Source organism: Macaca nemestrina, chromosome 7, assembly GCF_043159975.1.
Source record: "Macaca nemestrina isolate mMacNem1 chromosome 7, mMacNem.hap1, whole genome shotgun sequence".
NCBI classification, from domain to species: Eukaryota; Metazoa; Chordata; class Mammalia; order Primates; family Cercopithecidae; genus Macaca; species Macaca nemestrina.
In genome coordinates this window covers 19,135,558-19,156,557 of record NC_092131.1, presented here as the reverse complement: position 1 = coordinate 19,156,557, position 21,000 = coordinate 19,135,558, and the positions used below count along the sequence as shown (strand labels likewise).

Sequence of the window (21,000 nt, the reverse complement as noted above, 5' to 3'; positions counted from 1 at the left end):
GAAACTTTGATTTGCTAGAGAAGTAAGTATGCTTTTTTTTAAAATGTAGAATGAAAACTATTTGTGCCCTGCTTTATTTTTGGTTTCCACGAAGCTCAGAATTAAATTTGATGTTTGACTACTGTCATTTTCTTTATCTAGTTTGAATATGGTACTTCTATTTGTATTTCCCCTGATACTGATTCTCTATTTGTATAGTTACTTTAGTACTTATGGACTTGTTATGAGCTGACTCAAATACTTTATGAAATAGGCATGGAATAAATAAATGATACCTAATAGAGCACTTTATTTAATTATCCCAGGTCTATGAACAGAATGATTTGTATCATTTTAGAAGAGATCCAAGAAAAAGAGGTGATAATATAAAACATGTAGAAAATAACCAAATGATAAGACCCTATATTAGTCCATTTTCAAAATGCTATAAAGAGCTGCCCAAGACTGAGTAATTTATAAAGGAAAGAGATTTAATTGACTCGCAGCTCAGCATGGCTGGGGAGGCCTCAGGAAACTTACAACAATCATGGTAGAAGGCAAAGCAGAAGCAAGGCAACTTCTTCACAAGGTGGCATGAAGGAGAAGTGCGTGAGATCACAGGAAAAACTACCATTTATAAAACCATCAGATCTTGTGAGAATTCATTCACTATCACAACAGCAGCATAGGGGAAACCGCCCCCATAATCCAATCACTTCCCACCAGGTTCCTCCCTTAACACCCGGAAATTACAATTCAAAATGAGATTTGGCTGGGGACACAAAGCTAAACCACATCAGACCCTGCTCACGCCTGTAATCCTAGTATCTTGGGAGGCTGATGCAGGGAGATTGCCTGAGGTGAGGACTTTAAGACACAGCCTGGCCAACATGGTGAAACCCTGTCTCTACTTAAAATACAAAAATTAGCTGGGCGTGGTGGTGCATGCCTGTCATCCCAGTTACCTGGGAGGCTGAGGCAGGAGGGTTGATGGAACACAGGAGGTGGAGGCTGAAGTGAGCAGAGATCGCCACTGCACTCCAGCCTGGGTAACAGACAGAGCGAGACCCTGTCTCAAAAAAAAAAAAAATATATATATATATATATACACACACACAACCATCATTGTATAGTCTGACTCTATGAAGGAATTCAGGAAGTGAAAAGAAAAATGTTTCTTTGAAAAGAAAGAGATATTCATAACAACATATGAATTCATAAATAATATATGCATTCATAAAGAACATATGCATTCATAACATATGAATTCAAAAAGAATTTTCTAATAAAACTTCATGACCAAAATAAATGTAGCATATGACAATAATTTTTGAATTAGCAAAATGAAACCCTTTACCAATCTGTGTAAATTTAAAAAATATGAAATCCTTTAATTTATCTCAAGACTAATTTTCTGCAAGAACATAAAAGTCTTCTGTGAGAGAGAGGTTACTTAACAATATTTTGAAAGAAAAGGTACCTTTTCTCAAACATGGATATCGGAATAATTTTATAATTCCATAGTCATCAGCTGTAACTAAAACTTGGCCAATATAATTTCCATCTACTGAATTTATATCGTTGATATCTGAATACTTGGGCCAAATTCCATTTACTTCAAGGCCTGAAACACATGTCCATGAAGCCCAATGAACACCTTTTATTTCTTCTGTACTTGTCACTTCTTTTCCCCCTAAAAATAAATCAAGAGTCTTAATTTAAGAAGTTATTTCATTTGATTTTCTCAAGCCTAAACTGTACTGAGAACATAGTAAATTCCAAAATTTAATGAATCGTCTCACCCCACTTAGAAGAAAATACATAAATAGGTAGGTAAGTTTGGGTTAAGAGAAAAGAAAACTAAATGCAAGAAATTTATAAAAAGCTACTACGAAAATTATACTGATTCAGAGACAGACATTGCCTTGAATGTTTAGCTTAGCAGGTTCCCTTATGTGGAGAAGAAAACTGAATCCTATTTAAAAAATGATACAGATTAGTCATAACAGGGTAAGTTATAAAAAAAAAAAGGTAAAAGCTATGAGAAAGTGGCAAATCAGGTATTATAAAAGAAGCCTAAGATACATAGTTGAGGAAAAAAAGAGAGAACTAGAAAAGACCAAGAAGAAAGGATGAGTGTAGGATAATATATTTACATTAGGTAGACTGTTAATGAAAAACTTTTGGGGAGATGCATTCATTGAATTATGCAGCTTATTTTATGTAACAGGTTCTTGGAAGATAGTGACTAATTCCCTAAGCATCACAACAAATAAAGTACTATGCAGTGGCCGGGTGCAGTGGCTCACACCTGTAATCCCAGCACTTTGGGAGGCCGAGACAGGCAGATCACTGAAGGTCAGGAGTTCGAGACCAGCCTGGCCAATATGGTGAAACCTCATCTCTACTAAAAATACAAAAACTAGCTGGGCATGGTGGCGGGCACCTGTAATATCAGCTACTCAGGTGGCTGAGGCAGGAGAATCACTTGAACCCTGGAGGCAGACGCTGTAGTGAGCTGAGAACATGCCACTACACTCCAACCTGGACAACAGAGCGAAACTCTGTCTCAAAAAAAAAAAAAAAAAAAATTACTAAGAGGTAATATTTCGATGATTCTGCTTTTATCCCATTCATTCACGCACTCACTCACTTGCTAATTTATTTACTTATTTGTTTAGTTAGAGCCATGGTCTTGCTCTTTCACCCAGGCTGGAGTTCACTGGCATGATCTTGGCTCCCTGCAGCCTTGAACTCCCAGCTGAAATGATCCTCCCACTGCAGGTGCATGCCACCACACCCTGCTCTTTCTTTTTTCTTTTTGGTAGAGATGGGTCTCACCATGTTCCCTGACTGTTCTCAAACTCCTGGGCTCAAGAGATCCTCCCGCCTCGGCCTCCCAAAGTGCTAGGATTACAAGCATGAGTCACTGCACATAGCCTATTCTTCTTTTAAAATTTTTGGTTGAAATTCTGTTTTTCAAAGTTAGTTAGTTATTAATATTTGCAAAGTTTATTTATTTTTTTGAGACAGCCTCTTGATCTGTTACCTAGCTGGAGTGTAATGGCAACATAACAGCTCACTGCAGCCTCATCCTTCCAAGCTCAAATGGCCCTCCCGTCCCGACCTCCCAAATAGCTGGGACCACAGGTGCATACCACCATACCCGGCTAGTTTTTGTATTTTTAGTAAAGGTGGGGTTTTGCCATGTTGCCCAGGCTGGTCTCAAACTCCTGGGCTCAAGCTGTCGGTACACTGTGGCCTCCCAAAGTGCTGGGATTACAGGCGTGAGCCACCATGCCCAGCCTGCAAAGTTTATTTGAGATAAACACAAAAAACAAATAATTTATTGGTCACACATTTCCAGTAATTATATTCACTTAATTAGTTCCACCCACAAAAATGGCATTTTGACTCTCTAAGATACAGTGGTACTTTACCATACACTATGATCATGGTATGGAATTCAATAAAGAGAGAATCTGTTTTAGATCCTCCAGCCAAAGGAGTTTTAATTAAGAACCAAAGGATTTAGAGTAGTAGTTGCCAAGGACTGGGAGAGGTAGAAGTGGGGGCCAGGTGGGGGTGGATATAAGGAGATGTAAGTTTCAGTTATACAGGATGAATAAATTCAAAAGATCTAATACACAGTGTGTTGACTATGGTTAATAATGCTGTTACTGTATGATGTATCTGAAATTTGCTAAGAGAGTGGAATTTAAATGTTCTCACCACACACACACACAAATGGTAACTATGTGAAGTGACCGACACATCATTTAGCTTGATTGAGGAAATTGTTTCACAATGTATATATCAAAACTTTACATTGTACATTTTCAATATATACAATTTTTTAATGTCAATTATACCTCAATAAAGTTGGAAAAAACCCAAAAGGATTTCAATATAATAAGGCAGCCTTACAGAAAAGTCTACAATGCCTGAAATACCAGCTCAGATCTTCTTTGATTTCCTATGTCAAATGTAACTTAAAATCTGCTTCTAGTAAAACTCTAAAATATTGTATAGGCACTAGAAATCTATAATTTGCTAGAAATTGTTACCTGGCATTCTATAAAAAAGTCTTTTCCCATTTCCATCATTTGTCTGCAAATATCTACTGTCTGAAGACCAGTCCAGATGAGTGATGAAACTAAGGGATCCCAAACACTCGCCAACTTTTTTATAACGCTGAGCAACTCCATAAATATCAACTGAGCTGTCATTGCATCCAACAGCAAGGTAAGTTCCATCTGGTGAATATTTTAATTCATGAATTGCCTCCTTCCTATCTTTAATATGTACAACTTCCGTCATATCTCTGTTAAAAAGAAAAAATGAGACTACATGAACAGAAGTCACAACAGAATTAATTCCATTTCAAACATGTCTAAAATGACTATGAAGCCGTATCAAGTGTTTATAAAAATAAACGTAAATAACACAAGTAGTATTAATTCAGGAACAATACATTGCTGAACAGAAATACATGGAAACAATATATGCCAAATGTTCAGGAAAATGCTGAATTTCAGTTTCTAAATTAAGTACTTTAGAGATCCATACTAAATTTCTGGAGTTAACAAAGAATAAAGGAAATAAAGTAACAAATTTTTATGGTAAAAGAAGTTCTTTGTAAATATGGAGTTTATGAAAAATGTTTAATTTAAACACTATAATTTTCAAAAAATTTTTTTTGTAAGGAGCTAAATATGCAAAATTACATTCAAGAAATAATAAAGGATGAATTCATCTATATTACTTCAGTTTTATTTTATTTTATCTTATTTTATTTTATTGAGGCAGAGTCTGGGTCTGTTGCTCAGGCTGGAGTCCAGTGGCACGATCTTGGCTCACTGCAATCTCCACCTCCTAGGTTCAAGCGATTCTCACCTCGTGCCTCAGCCTCCCGAATAGCTGGGATTACAGGTGCACACCACCGTACCTGGTTAATTTTTTTGACCTTTTTAAATAGAACACACATTCCTCCATTAGGGACCATGTTGAGCAGTGAAGTGGAACTTTTTTTCAATGATGACTTCTTATGGAGTATCCAAAATAATACAGATATTAGTAACAGCCAAAAAATAGAAAAATATGTAGTAAAACACCACTGAGTTTCCAAAGTTGTGGAGTTTGTGGGCAGGAGGAGGAGAAGCAGAGGCAGGGAAAAAAGATAGGAGGAAGTAAAAATTCTTATTTCCAATCAGTGTCAGAGACTTTTCTCCAGATAAATTTTGCCTTCATCAACTTCTGACTGTTACATGGGCAAGAATTAATCTTCAGTTGTATTTGAGTCACTATACAGCTGTGGGCCTGTTAATTATAGTACTTAGTGATTACCCTAATCAAAGTAGTGTTAGAAACAGAAATAGAAAAATGAGCCCCAAAATAAATCCAAGATTGCATTCTTCGAACCTTCTGTACTTTTTTTTTTTTTTAAAGTTTCCCTGGTTAACATCACTTTTGCCTCTTTGCAGGGTCCTCTTCCTATGCATAGACTCATACAGCTGCCTATGCATTTCCCAGGGACTCCTTCAAGTTAACATTAAATCCATATACCTTATTGCCCTTTGCTCCATATCCATCCATCCATCCATCCATTCCTTCCTCCCTATATGGAATAAGATTTTTAAGAAAAGTTTAAGACACTATTTGGCAGTTTTGACTTTTTATGCCTCCTTTATTTAAAATTTTATAATTATAATCACCTTCATGACCTTCATCAAAATGCTTCTGGAAAATTCTTCAGAAGTATTTTGGTATTTTTTATAGCATTTTTGTTCTAGAGACTTAATTGCTCCCAATTAATGAGAAGAATGGTTTATGTCCAAGGTTTTCTGTTAACATGCCCCCTGCTCACCAACACACGCACGCGCGCGCGCACACACACACACACACACGGTAGAAGATAACAGAGAGAGATTCTGGTTGATTGATTGGTTTTTTAGTATGAATAATATTGCCATGTCAATATTATGAATTATATGACTACTCTCTCACACGAAGAGTTTCTCTGACAAATTTAAAGGAAAGATGACAACTATTAGATGAAAATTTGTTAATTTTTAAAAAACATTCTGAATTAAGCCTTCTGGGAGACTAATATATGATTACTATGGTTTCTTTTAAGAAGCAGAGGGAGGCAAAAGCCTGGGAATACTCATACATGAACAGTTCATAATACATCACAAAGTAAAGGTACAGAGTTGATCAGAGCATACAACAGAACAATCCATTTCCAGCTGAGTGATTCTGGGGAGACATATCAAAGGAAGTGGAGTAGATAGCTATGACGTCTACATTTTATTCCGATGAATGAATGAGATTTAGCTCAGCAGAAGACAGGAACTGGAGGTAAAGACCCATGTTTCAGCAGAGACAATAGGATGTGAAAGAGGTGATGGCAAGAGAAAGTATTCAAGTTCAGCTTGCAACGGCCACTGTAGTTGAATGGACACAAGCAAGTGGCCTCTGGTGTGAACTCAGTCTGCTGAGGGAGGCTGAGGGAAAATCATGAAGGGGGCCTCATATGTCTTGTTAAGATTTTTGGCCTTAATTTGTGAGGTTAAGCTAGGATAAGATGTACCAGTCAGATCGCTGATTTGGTTCCAAGGTAAAAAAACAAATTAGGCTGGGTGTGGTGGCTCATGCCTGTAATTCCAGCACTTTGGGAGGCCGAGGTGGGCAGATCACGAGGTCAGATGGAGACCATCCTGGCCAAGATGGTGAAACCCTATCTCTACTAAAAGTACAAAAAATTAGCCCAGCATGGTGGCATGCACCTGTAATCCCAGCTACTTGGAAGGCTGAGGCAGGAGAATCACTTGAACCTGGGAGGCAGAGGTTGCAGTGAGCCGAGATCACGTCACTGCACTCCAGCCTGGAAGACAGGGCGCGACTCCATATCAAAAAAAAAAAAAAATTAAAGGAGCATACTAATAGGATCAAGACCAATTAGAAGGTTACTGCAGATGATGGTTTCTCAGACTTCAGAAAAAAGTGAGCTTCTTTAAAATACAATGTAGTATAATATTCCATACTATTATAGGATATAATACGTACTATAGGTTAAAGATACAATTCTAATCTTATTCACAAACCTTAATTAAAATGTTCCTAGAAAATTAATTAGGAAAGCAAAATCAACAGGATGTGGCGGTGATGGATTACAGATGTTAGGTTCAGGAGAAAGAGGTATCAAGGAAAACGCCCAGGTTTTTGCTTAGGTACATGGATAATGGTGCCATTCACTAGGATAGGGTCCATGGACAGACGATCAGTTTGGGAGGGATATCATGAGTTCAGTTTTGGAAATGCTGAGTTGGAGGTGCCTTTGAGACATCCAAGTGATGTTAAATAAGTAACTGGATATGCACAGCTCAAGTTTTGAGATAACGGCTGGAGCTGTGCATCCGGGGTCATCAGGCTATGCATGGTAACTGATGGCAGAGGCAGAATGAGACTAGCAGAATGAGACTACCTAGAAAATATAGAGCAAATATAGAGAAAATATAGAGCAAAAAGAAGAGTAACTCTAGGCCTGAGCCTTGAGGAACTCTAATATTTACTTGCTGGGCAAAAGTTAATTAGCCTATGAAGAAAATGGGGCTAGAGAAGTAAGCTGAAAACATAAAGAGAACAAACACCTAAAAGCCAAGGGAGAAAGCATTTTGAGAAGCAGCAAGTGGTTAAGAGAATCAAATACTGCTGGGAATTCAAGCTAAATGAGAAGTGAAAAATGTCTCCTAGTTTTAGGGACATAGGGTACAATTTTTCAACATAAAGCTGAAAGTAAAAGCCATATAGGAAAAAGGATAGAGGTTGATAAGTTAATTAGAGGAAAAGAGAGATTAAAGTTAGACAGTTTTATGAGAAATACTCCTGTGAAAGGGAAGAAAGTAGAAATGTGATGTAAGAGAGAGACACTTTGGTTTGAGGCATGAAACTTAATATGGGACACACTGAGCATGTTCTAATAGGGCTCTTTGGTGGGGGTGCAACCAACCATTTGATGTGAAAAAATAATGGACGTACACAAAGAGTTACTTTTTTAAAGCCAGGAGACAACTTTTGGAACTCACTACTCCCAAGAAGCAGAGCAGAAAAACTATAAATAATTTGAAAAAAAATTTAAATGAATGTGTGATTTCTTCAGCAAAAACGATCACAATCCCTTTTAAAGTTGATAAAATGTGGTAGTAACACTGTCAGAGACAGACAAGTGGCTAGCCATTGATAGAATTTAAAATGACAATTTGACTGGGCATGGTGGCTCACGCCTGTAATCCCAGCACTTTCAGAGGCCAAGGTAGGAGGATTGCTTGAGCCCAGGAGTTTGAGATCAAGTGGGCAAAATGACAAGACTACCTCTCTACAAAAAATTAAAACATTAGCTAGGCATGGTGGCTACTTCCAAGTAGTCACAGCTACTTGGAAGGCTGAGATGGGAGGATCGCTTGAGCCCAGGAGTTGGAGGCTGCAGTGAGCTGTGATTGTGTTACTGCACTCCAGCCTGGGCAACAGAGCAAGACCTTGTCTCAATCAATCAATAAACAAAATGACAATTTTATATATTTACAACTATTAATAGTCTATCCCATACCCTGTAGGAAACCTTACTCCATCTTCAGCATAATTTGTTAGCCTTGCTAATCAAGCTCTTCCACTATTATGAAGTCTCCCTAACTATTCATGAGAAGGAATGGGTGCCTCTGAGGAGTTTGCTGTTGATAACACAGTGTAGCTTACTATAAGTCAAAGTTCCATATGTGTATATATAATTTTCTATTTTAAAATATTTGTAAGTTTTCATTTGACTCTATGATATGAGCATTTTTTTAACAGAAAATGGTGGGAAGTGAGGACAGCAAAATGGTAGAAAAGGACATTCCAATGCTACTTCCCTTGCAGAAATACCAATTTGAATCATCCATGCATAAAAATACCTTCACAAAGGAGACAGACACATGAAAATCCCTTCAAAAAATTAATTAATCCAGGAGCTGGTTTTTTGAAAAAATTAATAAAATAAATAGACTGCTAGCTAGACTAATGAAGGAGAAAAGAGAGAAGAATCAAATAGACATAATAACAAATGATAAAGGGGATATCACCACTGACCCCACAGAAATACAAACAAGCATCAGAGAATACTATAAACACCTCTATGCATATAAACCAGGAAATGTAAAAGAAATGGATAAATTCCTGGACACATACACCCTCCAAAGACTGAATCAGGAAGAAGCTGAATCCCTGAATAGACCATTAACAAGTTCTAAAATTGAGGCACTAATAAATAGCCTACCAACCAAAAAAAGCTTAGGACCAGATGAATTTGTAGCTGAATTCCATCAGAAATACAAAGAGGAGCAGATACCCTTTCTTCTGAAATAGCCCAACAATTGACAAGGAGGGACTCCTCCCTAACTCATTTTATGAGGCCAGCAACATCTTGATACCTAAACCTGCCAGAGATCCAACAAAAAACTTCAGGCCAGTATCCCTGATGAATATCAGTGCAAAAATCCTCAATAAAATACTGGCAAACTGAATCCAGCAGCACATCAAAAAGCTTATCTACCACAATCAAGTAGGCTTCATCCCCGAGATGCAAGGCTGGTTCAACAAACGCAAATCAATAAACGTAATTCATCACATAAACAGATCTGAAAACAAAGACCATATGATTATCTCAATAGATGCAGAAAACACCTTTGATAAAATTCAGCATCCCTTCATGTTAAAACCTCTCAATAAACTAGGTATTGAAGGAACAGCCCCCAAAATAATAAGCTGTTTATGACAAACCCACAGCCAATATCATACTGAATATGCAAAAGCTGGAAACATTCCCCTTGAAAACTGGCACAAGACAAGGATGTCCTCTCTTCACCACTCCTATTCAACACAGTATTGAAGTTCTGGCCAGGGAAATGAGACAAGAAAAAGAAATAAAGTGTATTCAAATAGGAAGAGAGGAATTCAGATTGTCTTTGTTTGCAGATGACATGATCCTGTATCTAGAAAACTCCATCGTCTCAGCCCAAAAGCTTCTAAAGCTGATAAGCAATTCCAGCAAAGTCTCAGGATATAAAATCAATGTGTAAAAGTCACAAGCATTCCTATACACCAACAACAGGCAAGCAGAGAGCCAAATTATGAATGAACTCCCATTTGCAATTGCTACAAAGAGAATAAAATACCTAGGAATACAGCTAATAAGGGAAGTAAAAGGCGTCTTTAGGAGAACTACAAACCACTGCACAAGGAAATAAAAAAGAACACAAATGAAAATATTCCATGCTCCTGGATAGGACGAACGAGTATCACGAAAATTGCCATACTGCCCAAAGTAATTTATAGATTCAATGCTATTCCCATTAAACTACTACTGATATTCTTTGAAGAATTAGAAAAAAAACTACTTAAGAAATCATATGGAACCAAAATAGAGCCCGTACAGCCAAGTCAATCCTAAGCAAAAAGAACAAGGCAGGAAGCATCATGCTACTGGACCTCAAACTGTATTACAAGGTTACAGTAACCAAAACAGCATGATACTGGTATAAAAACAGATGCATAGACCAATGGAACAGAATAGAGAATTCAGAAATAAGACCACACATCTACAACCATCTGATCTTCAACAAACCTGACAAAAACAAGCAATGGGGAAAGGATTTCCTATTCAATAAATGGTGCTGGGAAAACTGGTTAGCCATATGCAGAAAACTGAAACTGGACCCCTTCCTTATACCTTATACAAAAATTAACTCAAGAAGGATTAAAGACTTAAATGTAAAACACAAAATTATAAAAACCCTAGAAGAAAATTTAGGCAATACCACTCAGTTCATAGGCATGGGCAAAGATTTCATGATGAAATCGTTAAAAGCAACTGCAACAAAAGCAAAAATTGACAAATGGGATCTAATTAAAGAGTTTCTGTGCAATAAAAGAAACTATCATCAGGGCAAAGAAGCAACCTGCGGAGTGGGAAAAAATTTTTGCAATCTATCCATCTGACAAAAGTCTAATATCCAGAGTCAACAAGGAACTTAAGCAAATTTACAAGAAAAAAACAAACCACCCCATTAAAAAGTGGGGAAGGGACATGAGCGGACACTTCTCAAAAGAAGACATTTATGTGGCCAAGAAACGTATGTAAAAAAGCTCAATATCACCGAGCATTAGAAAAATGCAAATCAAAACCACATTGAGATACCATCTCATGTCAGTCAGAATGACAATTATTAAAAAGTCAAGAAACAACACATGCTGGTGAGGTTGAAGAGAAAGAGGAATGCTTTTACACTGTTGGCAGGAATGTGAATTAGTTCAACCATTGTGGAAGATGGTGTGGCAATTCCTTAAAGATCTAGAACCAGAAATACCATTTGTCCCAGCAATCCCATTACTGGGTATATACACAAAGAAATATAAATGATTCTATTACAAAGATGCATGCATGTGTATGTTTATTGCAGCACTATTCACAATAACAAAGACATGGAATCAACCCAAATGCCCATCAATGATAGACCAGATAAAGAAAGTGGTACAAGTATACCTTGGAATACTATGCAGCCATTAAAAGGAAAGAGATCATGTCCTTTGCAGGGACAAGGATGGAGCAAGAAGCCATTATCCTCAGCAAACTAATGCAGGAACAGAAAAGCAAACACCGCATATTCTCACTTATAAGTGAGAGCTGAACAATGAGAACATATGGACACAGGGAGAGGAACAACACACACTGAGGCCTTTCAGGGGGTGGGGTGGGGGAGGGGGAGCATTAGGAAAAATAGCTAATGCATACTGAGCTCAAACCATTTATGCCTGGTGCTCCATTACTGGAATGCCAAGCTTGTGGGAATTATTTATATCTTACAGCTCAAGGTCATTGCCAAGGTCTGATTTTTCATTAAAAAAAAAAAAATTTGCAACCTCCGGTATAAATGGGTTAACACCTAGGTGATGCAGCAAACCACCATGGCATATGTTTACCTACGTAACAAACCTGCACATCCTACACATGTACCTTGTAACTTAAAATAAAAATTAAAATAAAAAATATGTTCGTAAGAGCTAAGAAAACATGGTGAGAGATTATAGAATCTGTGTGTAACACAGCAATAAGGAAAGACATATTTGAAGAAGGGGGGAAAGACAGTTTTACATTACTCATGTCACCCCTTCCCTCAAGCCAACCTAAGTGTCCATCAGTGTATGAATGAATAAAGAAATAGATATACTATTCATTCTTAAAAAGGAAGAAAATCAGCTGGGCACAGTGGCTCACGCCTATAATCCCAGCATTTTCAGAAGCTTAGGCGGGAGGATTGCTTGAGGCCAGGAGTTTGAGACAAGCCTGGGCAACATAGTGAGGCCTAGGCTCTACAAAAATTTTTAAAAATAATTTTAGAAAAGGAAGAAAATCCTGTCATTTGCTACAACATGGATGAACCTGGTGTACATTATGCTTAGTGAAATAAACCAGGCAGAGAAAGACAGATACTGCATGATCTCACTTATATCTGGAATCTAAAAAAGTCAAACATAGCAGAGAGTAGATTGGTGGTTAACAGGGATTAGGAGTACGGGTGGGAAATGGGGAGATGTTGGTTAAAAAGTACAAAGTTTCAGTTAGAACGAGTGAATAAGTTCTGAAGATATACTGTATGGCACGGTGATCAGAGTTAATAATAATGTAGAATATACTTGAAAATTGCTAAGACAAATTTTAAATGTTCGCACCCTTTAAGTGGTTAAGTATGTGAGGTGATGGATATATTAACTAGCTTGATGTAATCATTTCACAAAGTATAACCAAAATCTCATGTTGTATTTCGTAAATATATACAGTTTTCGTTAATTATGCCTTAATGAAGCTGGGGGTACACAAAAATAAATTTTTAAAAAGGCAGACTGGTTACAAAATACTTTTAAAATTGTTAACAGTTTTTATTATGAAGAAAAGATAAGTTTTAAGAAGATACTGTGGCTTTACCCTGGCACACCATCTTATATACTAATTTAAGAATCATGATGTGAGATTCTAATTCATTCTATTTTCTTCCAACTCTAACATCAACTCCACTCCTGGTGCAGGTACTTTAATATGTTATGAGCCGGGCACCGTAGCTCAGGCCTGTAATCCCACCACTCTGGGAGGCTGAGGCAGGCGGATCACAAGGTCAGGAGATCAAGACCATCCTGGATAACATGGTGAAACCCCATCTCTACTAAAAATACAAAAAAAAAATAAATAAATAAATAGCTGGGCGTGGTGGCGCGCACCTGTAGTCCCAGCTACTCGGTAGGCTGAGGCAGGAGAATCTCTTGAACCTGGGAGGCAGAGGTTGCAGTGAGCCGAGATTGCAGCACTGTACTCCAGCCTTGTGACAAAGCAAGACTCTATCTCAAAAAAAAAAAAAAAAAAAAAAAAAAAAAAAAAAAAAAAGTTATGTTTAGTAATGAATCCTGCTTTACCATACGGAGAATACAAAGCAAATCAAGAAGAAATAGTAACCAGGTAAATTCAGATGGATTAAGAAGACCATTTTCTGAGTTAGAATTTTGTGGTTCACCTTTAAAGGCATTTAATAATCAGAATAACCCTTTCAATACTATTAGCAAGTTGGATTCAGGTGCTAAAATACAGCCTTATTAGGAATAAATACCTTTTCAGCCAGTCTACTGCATTCAATAACTGAAAGAGCAAGTAAATGTATAACTAAAAAAAATCACTACTTTTGAATGCATACCAGCTATATGATAGGAATTCTTAAGTGTTTTACATGCATCTTAAATTCTTGTAAAACCTCTATAAGTGAGCACTCCAATTCCAGCACTTCCAATACTTTCAGTTCTTACAGACAAGAAAAAATGAAGCTGATCATGAATATTAATTATTATTCATAAGTAATGACCAGGTGTTTCTAATATTTCTAACCTGCAAAACTAAAGAGCAGCCTCCAAAGAAATTAAACAACCAATGAGAAAAAGAACAGACGTTTAATCTTAGATGATGATAGTTACAGAGATTCTAGAATCAATGATCAAATCAGTGCCCAAATTATAATAGTATGGATAGCCCAACAGGGAGGTTTCATAGTCTTTCATCTCTGTTTAAGAAGCTGTTTCAGCATGACAAAATAAAGTAATATGACATATTTATAGAGCTCTGGGGAAAAAGCTTTAATTTATATTCAAATGTTATATTCATATTTTTTTAAATATGACGTACCTAGAGTAGTCAAATTATGTCTTTCGTAGAGACCCAGAAAGTAGAATGATGGTTGTCAGGGGCTTAGGAGATAGAACAATGGGTATCATTTTTTACTGGGTACAGAGTTTCCATTTGGGAAGATGAAAAAGTTCTGAAGCTAGAGGGTGGTGATGGTTGCACAACAATGTGAATGTACTTAATGGCACTGGATTTTACATTTAAAAATGTTTGAAATGTGAAGTTTATATATTTTACCACAATAAACAATGTTAATTTAAGAGAAAAGTCTCAGCATATCTCATTATAAAAACCGGTCTGAGAAAGGGGAATCAGCATGTGTAGAAACTCAGAAGTACAAGAAAACATAATGTATCTGTCCTAATGGGGAGATGTTGGTTAAAGAGTACAAAGTTTCAGTTAAAATGAGTGAATAAGTTTTGAAGATACACTGTATGGCACAGTAATATAGGAAAGGAGTTTCCTATAGATGAAAGAAACTGGGTACTGAGAAATAGGCTGGAAAGATGGGCACTACATACCATGTGAAGGATTATGAGCTTCATCCTAAGGACAGTACAAAGCCTTTATCATACTTTAGAAACAAGAGGAAAGCACACAAACATGTTTGAAAAGGAATCACCATCACTGTGGAGTGAAGAAAGGTCTTGAGGGAAGCAAAACAGGAGGTAAGAAGATCAGCTACGAGGCTGTTCCACCAATCCAGTTAGTAGATGACAGAAGCCTACACAAGAGTACAATGGTGAGAACAGAAGGAACGAGATTAATTTGAGAGCTATTTCGGAAGTAGACTCTCCAGAACTCTTGAATTAACTACATAGGGGAGGCAAAAGAGAAAACCGTGTTAATAGTTTTTGAACTGAGCAACTGAGCGAAGGATCTTACCATTCACTGAGGCAGAGAAGAAAGACTTCATAAGTACTTATCCTGTGAACATGTGTGGATCTACAGCAAATTTCTTACTGGCTACATAGAATTCAATTGAATTTATCTATCTATAATTCAACACAAAATGTTAACTGCTTTACCAATTCTTTAAATTTTTCTAATTGCTCAAACAAAAGAGATGGAAGCATTTTTTAAAGCATAAAGCTGTAAATAATAACAACAACAATAACAACAACAACAAAATTAACCCATTTTAACAGCCTCAGCTTGTTAAATGGCAAGGGATCATTACTAAAAATCTATATTAACAGGAAAAAGTAGTTGGGACCCAAATTTTATAGCTCAAAATTTTAGCCATTAATCTATTAAGCATTCTTAACCCTCCAAACCAAGGTTTCTGAGTTTATTTTTCAGACAAAGCTACTTTTATAAATATATTTTTATACTTCATGAAATTAATATCTGAAATAGATATATTAATAAGAAGGGGAAGAGAAAAGGATAAATGGATAAAAACAAAAAGCATTATATATTCTGTATCACTGAAGAGCAAATTACTATGTGTTTCTATTTCTACCCTAATACCATACCTTACTCTAAGTACAGTGAATGAGCCATCCTTCATTCCAAGGGCAAGATGGATTCCATCTGCATTGACAGCTGCACAACGAATTGGTTCTTCCATATTACACCTTGCTATTAATGCATGATCTACTAGGCTCCATATCCTGTAAAATTTAATTTTAAAAATAAAAAAAGAATAGTTAGCTAATGCATACTTTAATAAAAATATTTTGGTTAAAATAATAATCTCATCTTAATTAAGATAAATCTAGGTATCTTAACTATCTGTTTTGTGGCAAGAAATTCTTAACTATGAAAATGGGAACTGTTCATGCTTAAATGACAGAAGTTGATAGAATCTTTTGCTTTTAATTTTTTTGGCGACATCACGTCACTCTGTCACTCAGGCTGGAGTGCAGTGGCGTGATCATAGCTTACTATAACCTTGACCCTGTGGGCTCAAGCGATCCTCTAGCCTCAGCCTCACGAGAAGCTGGGACTACAGGAGTGTGCCACCCAACCTGGCTACATTTTGTTGTTGTTGTTTTGGTATCCTTTTAGCACAGCTATAGTGTCACTGCATAATAAACACAATGTTTTGCCATCTAATTGAAAACCAGTAAAGTCCATACTCCATTGTGCCTTAAAAATGTAACATTTAAAGTCCAATTTTATCTTTTTCCTCTTATTTCAACATGATGAGTATGCACTGGTGATAAATAATAATGTCACCATGTGGTAATGCACATAGCGCTCAAAATTCTGCCAAGTTGTAATTGTGTCACTGAAATTTGTAATAAGCTGAGGAGCAGTGCAAAATGATGTGAGTGTACCATCTCTTTCCCAATATCTCAACTCTGCATCTGTAGTGTGATACACTGCAATTTTTTTTTTTTTTTTTTTTTTGAGACAGAGTTTTGTTCCTGTTGTCCAGGCTGGAGTGCAATGGTGTGATCTTGGCTCACTGCAACCTCTGCCTCCCGGGTTCAAGCAATTCTCCTGCCTCAGCCTCCCAAGTAGCTGGGATTACAGGCATGCATCTCACCACGCCTGGCTAATTTTGTATTTGTAGTAGAGACGGGTTTGGTCTCTAGTTGGTCAGGCTAGTCTCGAACTCCCAACCATAGGTGATCCACCCACCTTGGCCTCCCAAAGTGCTGGGATTACAGGTGTGAGCCACCACACCGAGCCAATACAATGCATTTTTAAACAATGCAGTAACATTGATTCTTTCACTTTTAGGTAGGTTGTTTCTATCCTGACCAAAGGGAGAGAGAGTGTGTGTGTAGACACACGTGTATATATCCTTATGTACATACAGTCTAGTGTTTAAAACTATCCAAATTCAGAATCCACAATGCTAGAAATCAACAAAAAAGATAGGTAGAAGATACCCATTGTTTGAAAATTAAGAATTATACTTCCATATAATCTAAAATACAAAGACAAAGATGAATTCTTAATGATTTGTTACTATTTTGAAGTAAGTTATAAAACTGCTTAAAATCAAAACTTGTGAAATATAGCTGAAACAGTACTTAGGAGGAACTTTTGGGAGCTTTAAATGCATATACAGTTGGCCCTCTGTATCCATGGGTTCTTCAACTACAAATTCAACCAACCATGGATGGAAAATGTAGTTAGGCCTATGATGGCTGCATTTGTACTGAACATGTACAGACTTTTTTTCTTGTCATTATTCCCTAAACAATATGGTATAACAACTATTTACACAGCACTTACACTGTATTAGGTATTATAAGTAATCTAGAGATTTAAAGTACAGTTGACCCTTGAATAATGCAACAGTTAGAGGCACCAATCCCCATGCCATCAAAAAGCCATGTCTAACGTTTGACTCTCCAAACACTTAACTACTAATAACCTACTGTTGACTGGAAGTCTTATCAATAACACAAACAGTTGTTTAACATACACTTTTGTGCATTATATGTACTAATACTGCATACTTACAATAAATTAAGCTAGAGAAAACATAATTAAGAAAATCATAAGGAAGAGAAAATATAATTGTTCTTCATTAAGTAGAAGTGGATCATCATAAAAGTCTACATCCTCATCATCTTCACATTGTGTAGGCTAAGGAGGAGGAAGAGGAGAGGCTTGTCTTATGATCTCGGGGTGGCAGAGGTGGAAGAAAATCCACCTGTAAGTGGACCCATGCAGTTCAAACCTGTGTTGTTCAAAGAGTAACTGTATTTTGGAGGATGTTCAAATTATATATCATTTTATATAATGGACTTGAACATCCATGGATTATGATATCTGCAGGGGGTCCTGGAACGAATCTCCCCAAAAATAGCAAAGAATAACTACATTATAAATAAACAAAGGCTACAATTTAATGAATAGGCATCTACCCCAAGACATTAGAAAAAGATCACCAAAACTAAGTAGATTTTCTAAATGCTTTATATTTTTAAAATTGTTACTAGTTTATAGGAAAAACTATTTTTGTATATTGTTTTCATATCCAGAAAATTTGCTAAACTCTCTTTTCAATTCCAGTAATTCATCTTATTTTCCTTTGAATTTTTCTATATATATAAACACATCATATACATATATATAACCAACTGAGAATGGCAGTTGTTTTTTCCTTTCCAATCTGTGTGTGTGTGTATGTGTATGCGTACATATATATACACATACATATACATGCTATACATATACACATTTGGCCTTACTATATTGACCAAGATTTCTAGTCTATAGCTGAACAGAATGGTGAAAATGAGCATAACTGTCTTTTTCCTGATTTCAAAGGAAAATCTTCAATACTTCAACATTAAATATGATATTTGCTGGTGACATTCTACGCTCTTACCACAAGGGACAGCAAACCATGTCCTGTGGGCCAAACCAGGCCTGCTGCCTATTTTTGTACAGTCTGAAAGCTAAGAATAATTTTTACATTTTTAAATGGTTGAAAAAAATGTTTTAATAAAATTTTGAAACACAAGAAAATTATTTGAAATTCTACTTTCTGTGTCTGTAAATAAAGTTTCATGGAAGTATAGGTGTATACTTATTTGGTTTTTTTTTTCTTTTTTTTTTTGAGACAGAGTCTCACTTTGTCACCCAGGCTGGAGTGCTGGTGCAATCTTAGTTCACTGCAACCTCTGCCTCCCAGGTTCAAGCGATTCTTGTGCCTCACCCTCCTGAGTAGCTGGGATTACAAGCGTGTGCCACCATGCCTGGCTTATTTTCAGCAGAGACAGAGTTTTGCCATGTTGGCCAAGCTGGTCTTGAACTCCTGGCCTCATGTGATCCACATGCCTCCATCTCCCAAAGTGCTGGGATTACAGGCATGAGCCACCACACTCGGTCCTGTTTTTTGTTTGTTTGTTTGTTTTTGTTTTTTTAACATATTGTCTATGGCTTACATACTGTCTTTATATCACACTACAGAGGCAGAGTTGAGATATTGGGAAAGAGATGATACACTCTCATCACTTTGGACTGCTCCTCAGTACATTACAATTTTCAGTGACACAGTTACAACTTGTCAAAATTTTGAGGGCTATCTGTACTACCATATAGTAACATTTTGTTATTATTTTTGTTTACCAATGTATATTCATATGGGACTTAGAATGTTACATTTTTAAGGCACAGTTGAGCATGGCCTATACTGTTATTGAATTAGATGGCAAAGCATTAGGTTTATTATGCAATGACACTGTAGCTGTGCTAAAAGGATACAAATATAAATTATCAGACTAAGCACTCATCACAATTTTTCCAACTCACAGGTAAGCTCAGAAAAATTAGAAAATTTAAAACAGAATATCTCATGACAGAATTTATTTACAAATTTAAAAATACAATGAGGTTGCAAGAGAAGTAAGTTTCTGAGTGGTTGATCTGTTAGCCAAGCAAGGAAAGCTACTTATTGGTAATGAAAATGGTAAATCATTTTGAATTGCAGCAGCTTCAGAAATCTGTCCAGAGAAAACAGACTTAAGACTGTTACAGCCTTTCCATGAGAACAGTTGCTCCAAAAGTTGAGAATATTGGGAACACTACCAATAATTTAAAAACAAGATAAATAATTTTGAGTGGTTTTCCTTGATTCTTGATGGGTTAACAGATGTTACAGATACTACTCAATTGTTTATTTGAGGAGTCAATGCCAAGTGTGAAGTGACAAGAATTTGCTTTCATGAATAGTCTGCATGAAACAACTATAGACAAGAATATTTTCAAAATCATTGAGAAAACACTAATTCAATACAACCTAAATTGGAATCTGCTAAGATGAATTATAACTAACTGATGGTGGGAAAAAATAGGTACAGAAAAAAATGGCTTAAAGAAATTTACAGATTATGAAAATGTAAGGGGTTTAAAGCCTGTGCGTATTCATTGTATTATTCTTTAGCACGTACTTAGCAAAGAAAAAAATAAGACTGTCTCTTGTTTTTTTAACCAATAGCGTTAATGGTGAACTTCATTTGCTCCTGTGGATTTAACTAACCACTGTCAGTTCTGTGAATTTTTGCCAGATACAGAAGTAGAAAATCCTGACTTGCGCTAACACAGCAGTTAAATGGCTTAGCAGTGGTAAAGTTTTATTGATTTTCTGATCTCAGAATCAAGATTGAAATTTTTCTGAATTATGAAGAATTGCCTCTCTCTCTCTCTCTCTCTCTCTTTCGAGACGAAGTCTGGCTCTGTTTCCCAGGCTGGAGTGCAGTGGCACGATCTCAGCTCATTGCAACCTCAGCCTCCCAGGTTCTAGCGATATTATTAAACATGAATGGATTTGGAACTTAGCTTCTACTGAAGACTCAATACTGTTACCTAATGAATTCAACCTAAAATTATAAGGCAAAAGCAGCATAATGTAATGTGAAACTTTATTGTGGTAAAGTCATTTGGACAATTAATGCTATTTGAATAACAATATCAAGCTGCTTTATATACTCCTGTGCTATCAAAACTTAAAACAGGAATTGAGGTCTCCATTCCCACACAAATCTGCAGCAGATATTTTTTGGAGCTTAATTTATAGCTTTAGCAGCATATGTTGGACTATCCTCCTTTGGCAAATGCTCGGTCTTGTCTGTCCCTTGTGCTCCAAGAGAAAGCCATAAACAAAGGTCAAGTTTACCCAAAGGAAAAATGTCTTCAGGGCAAAAAGCAGCTTTGGCACAATGACCCCCTAGATGCCCATTTTCTTTCACAAATTGGCTGGATAGCTCCTCATTATCTTGTCAGTTCTAGGAAGGTTTTAAGGTGATTTACATTTTAACTAACATCTTTAGTTGTTTTCATTGGAAGTTGTT

At 36.5% G+C, this 21,000-nt stretch overlaps 1 protein-coding gene across 19 annotated transcripts in view; it reads right to left on the bottom strand.

Annotated features, from left to right (window-relative positions):
* Positions 1 to 21,000, bottom strand: part of LOC105467670 (EMAP like 5) — a 220,783-nt gene that overhangs the window by 110,144 nt on the left and 89,639 nt on the right. For 18 of the 19 annotated variants that reach the window (XR_011625648.1, XR_011625649.1, XR_011625650.1 and 15 more), the window contains 3 exons: positions 15,715 to 15,852; positions 4,047 to 4,303; positions 1,460 to 1,672 (listed from right to left, as the gene is read on the bottom strand). Coding sequence is in view for 16 of the 19 variants with exons in the window: in XM_071099741.1 (XP_070955842.1) it covers positions 1,460 to 1,672; positions 4,047 to 4,303; positions 15,715 to 15,852 (608 nt within the window). In the remaining 3 variants the exon portion in view is untranslated. The remainder of the gene's footprint in view (positions 1 to 1,459; positions 1,673 to 4,046; positions 4,304 to 15,714; positions 15,853 to 21,000) is intronic. The other variant, XM_071099742.1, reaches the window with a different exon arrangement.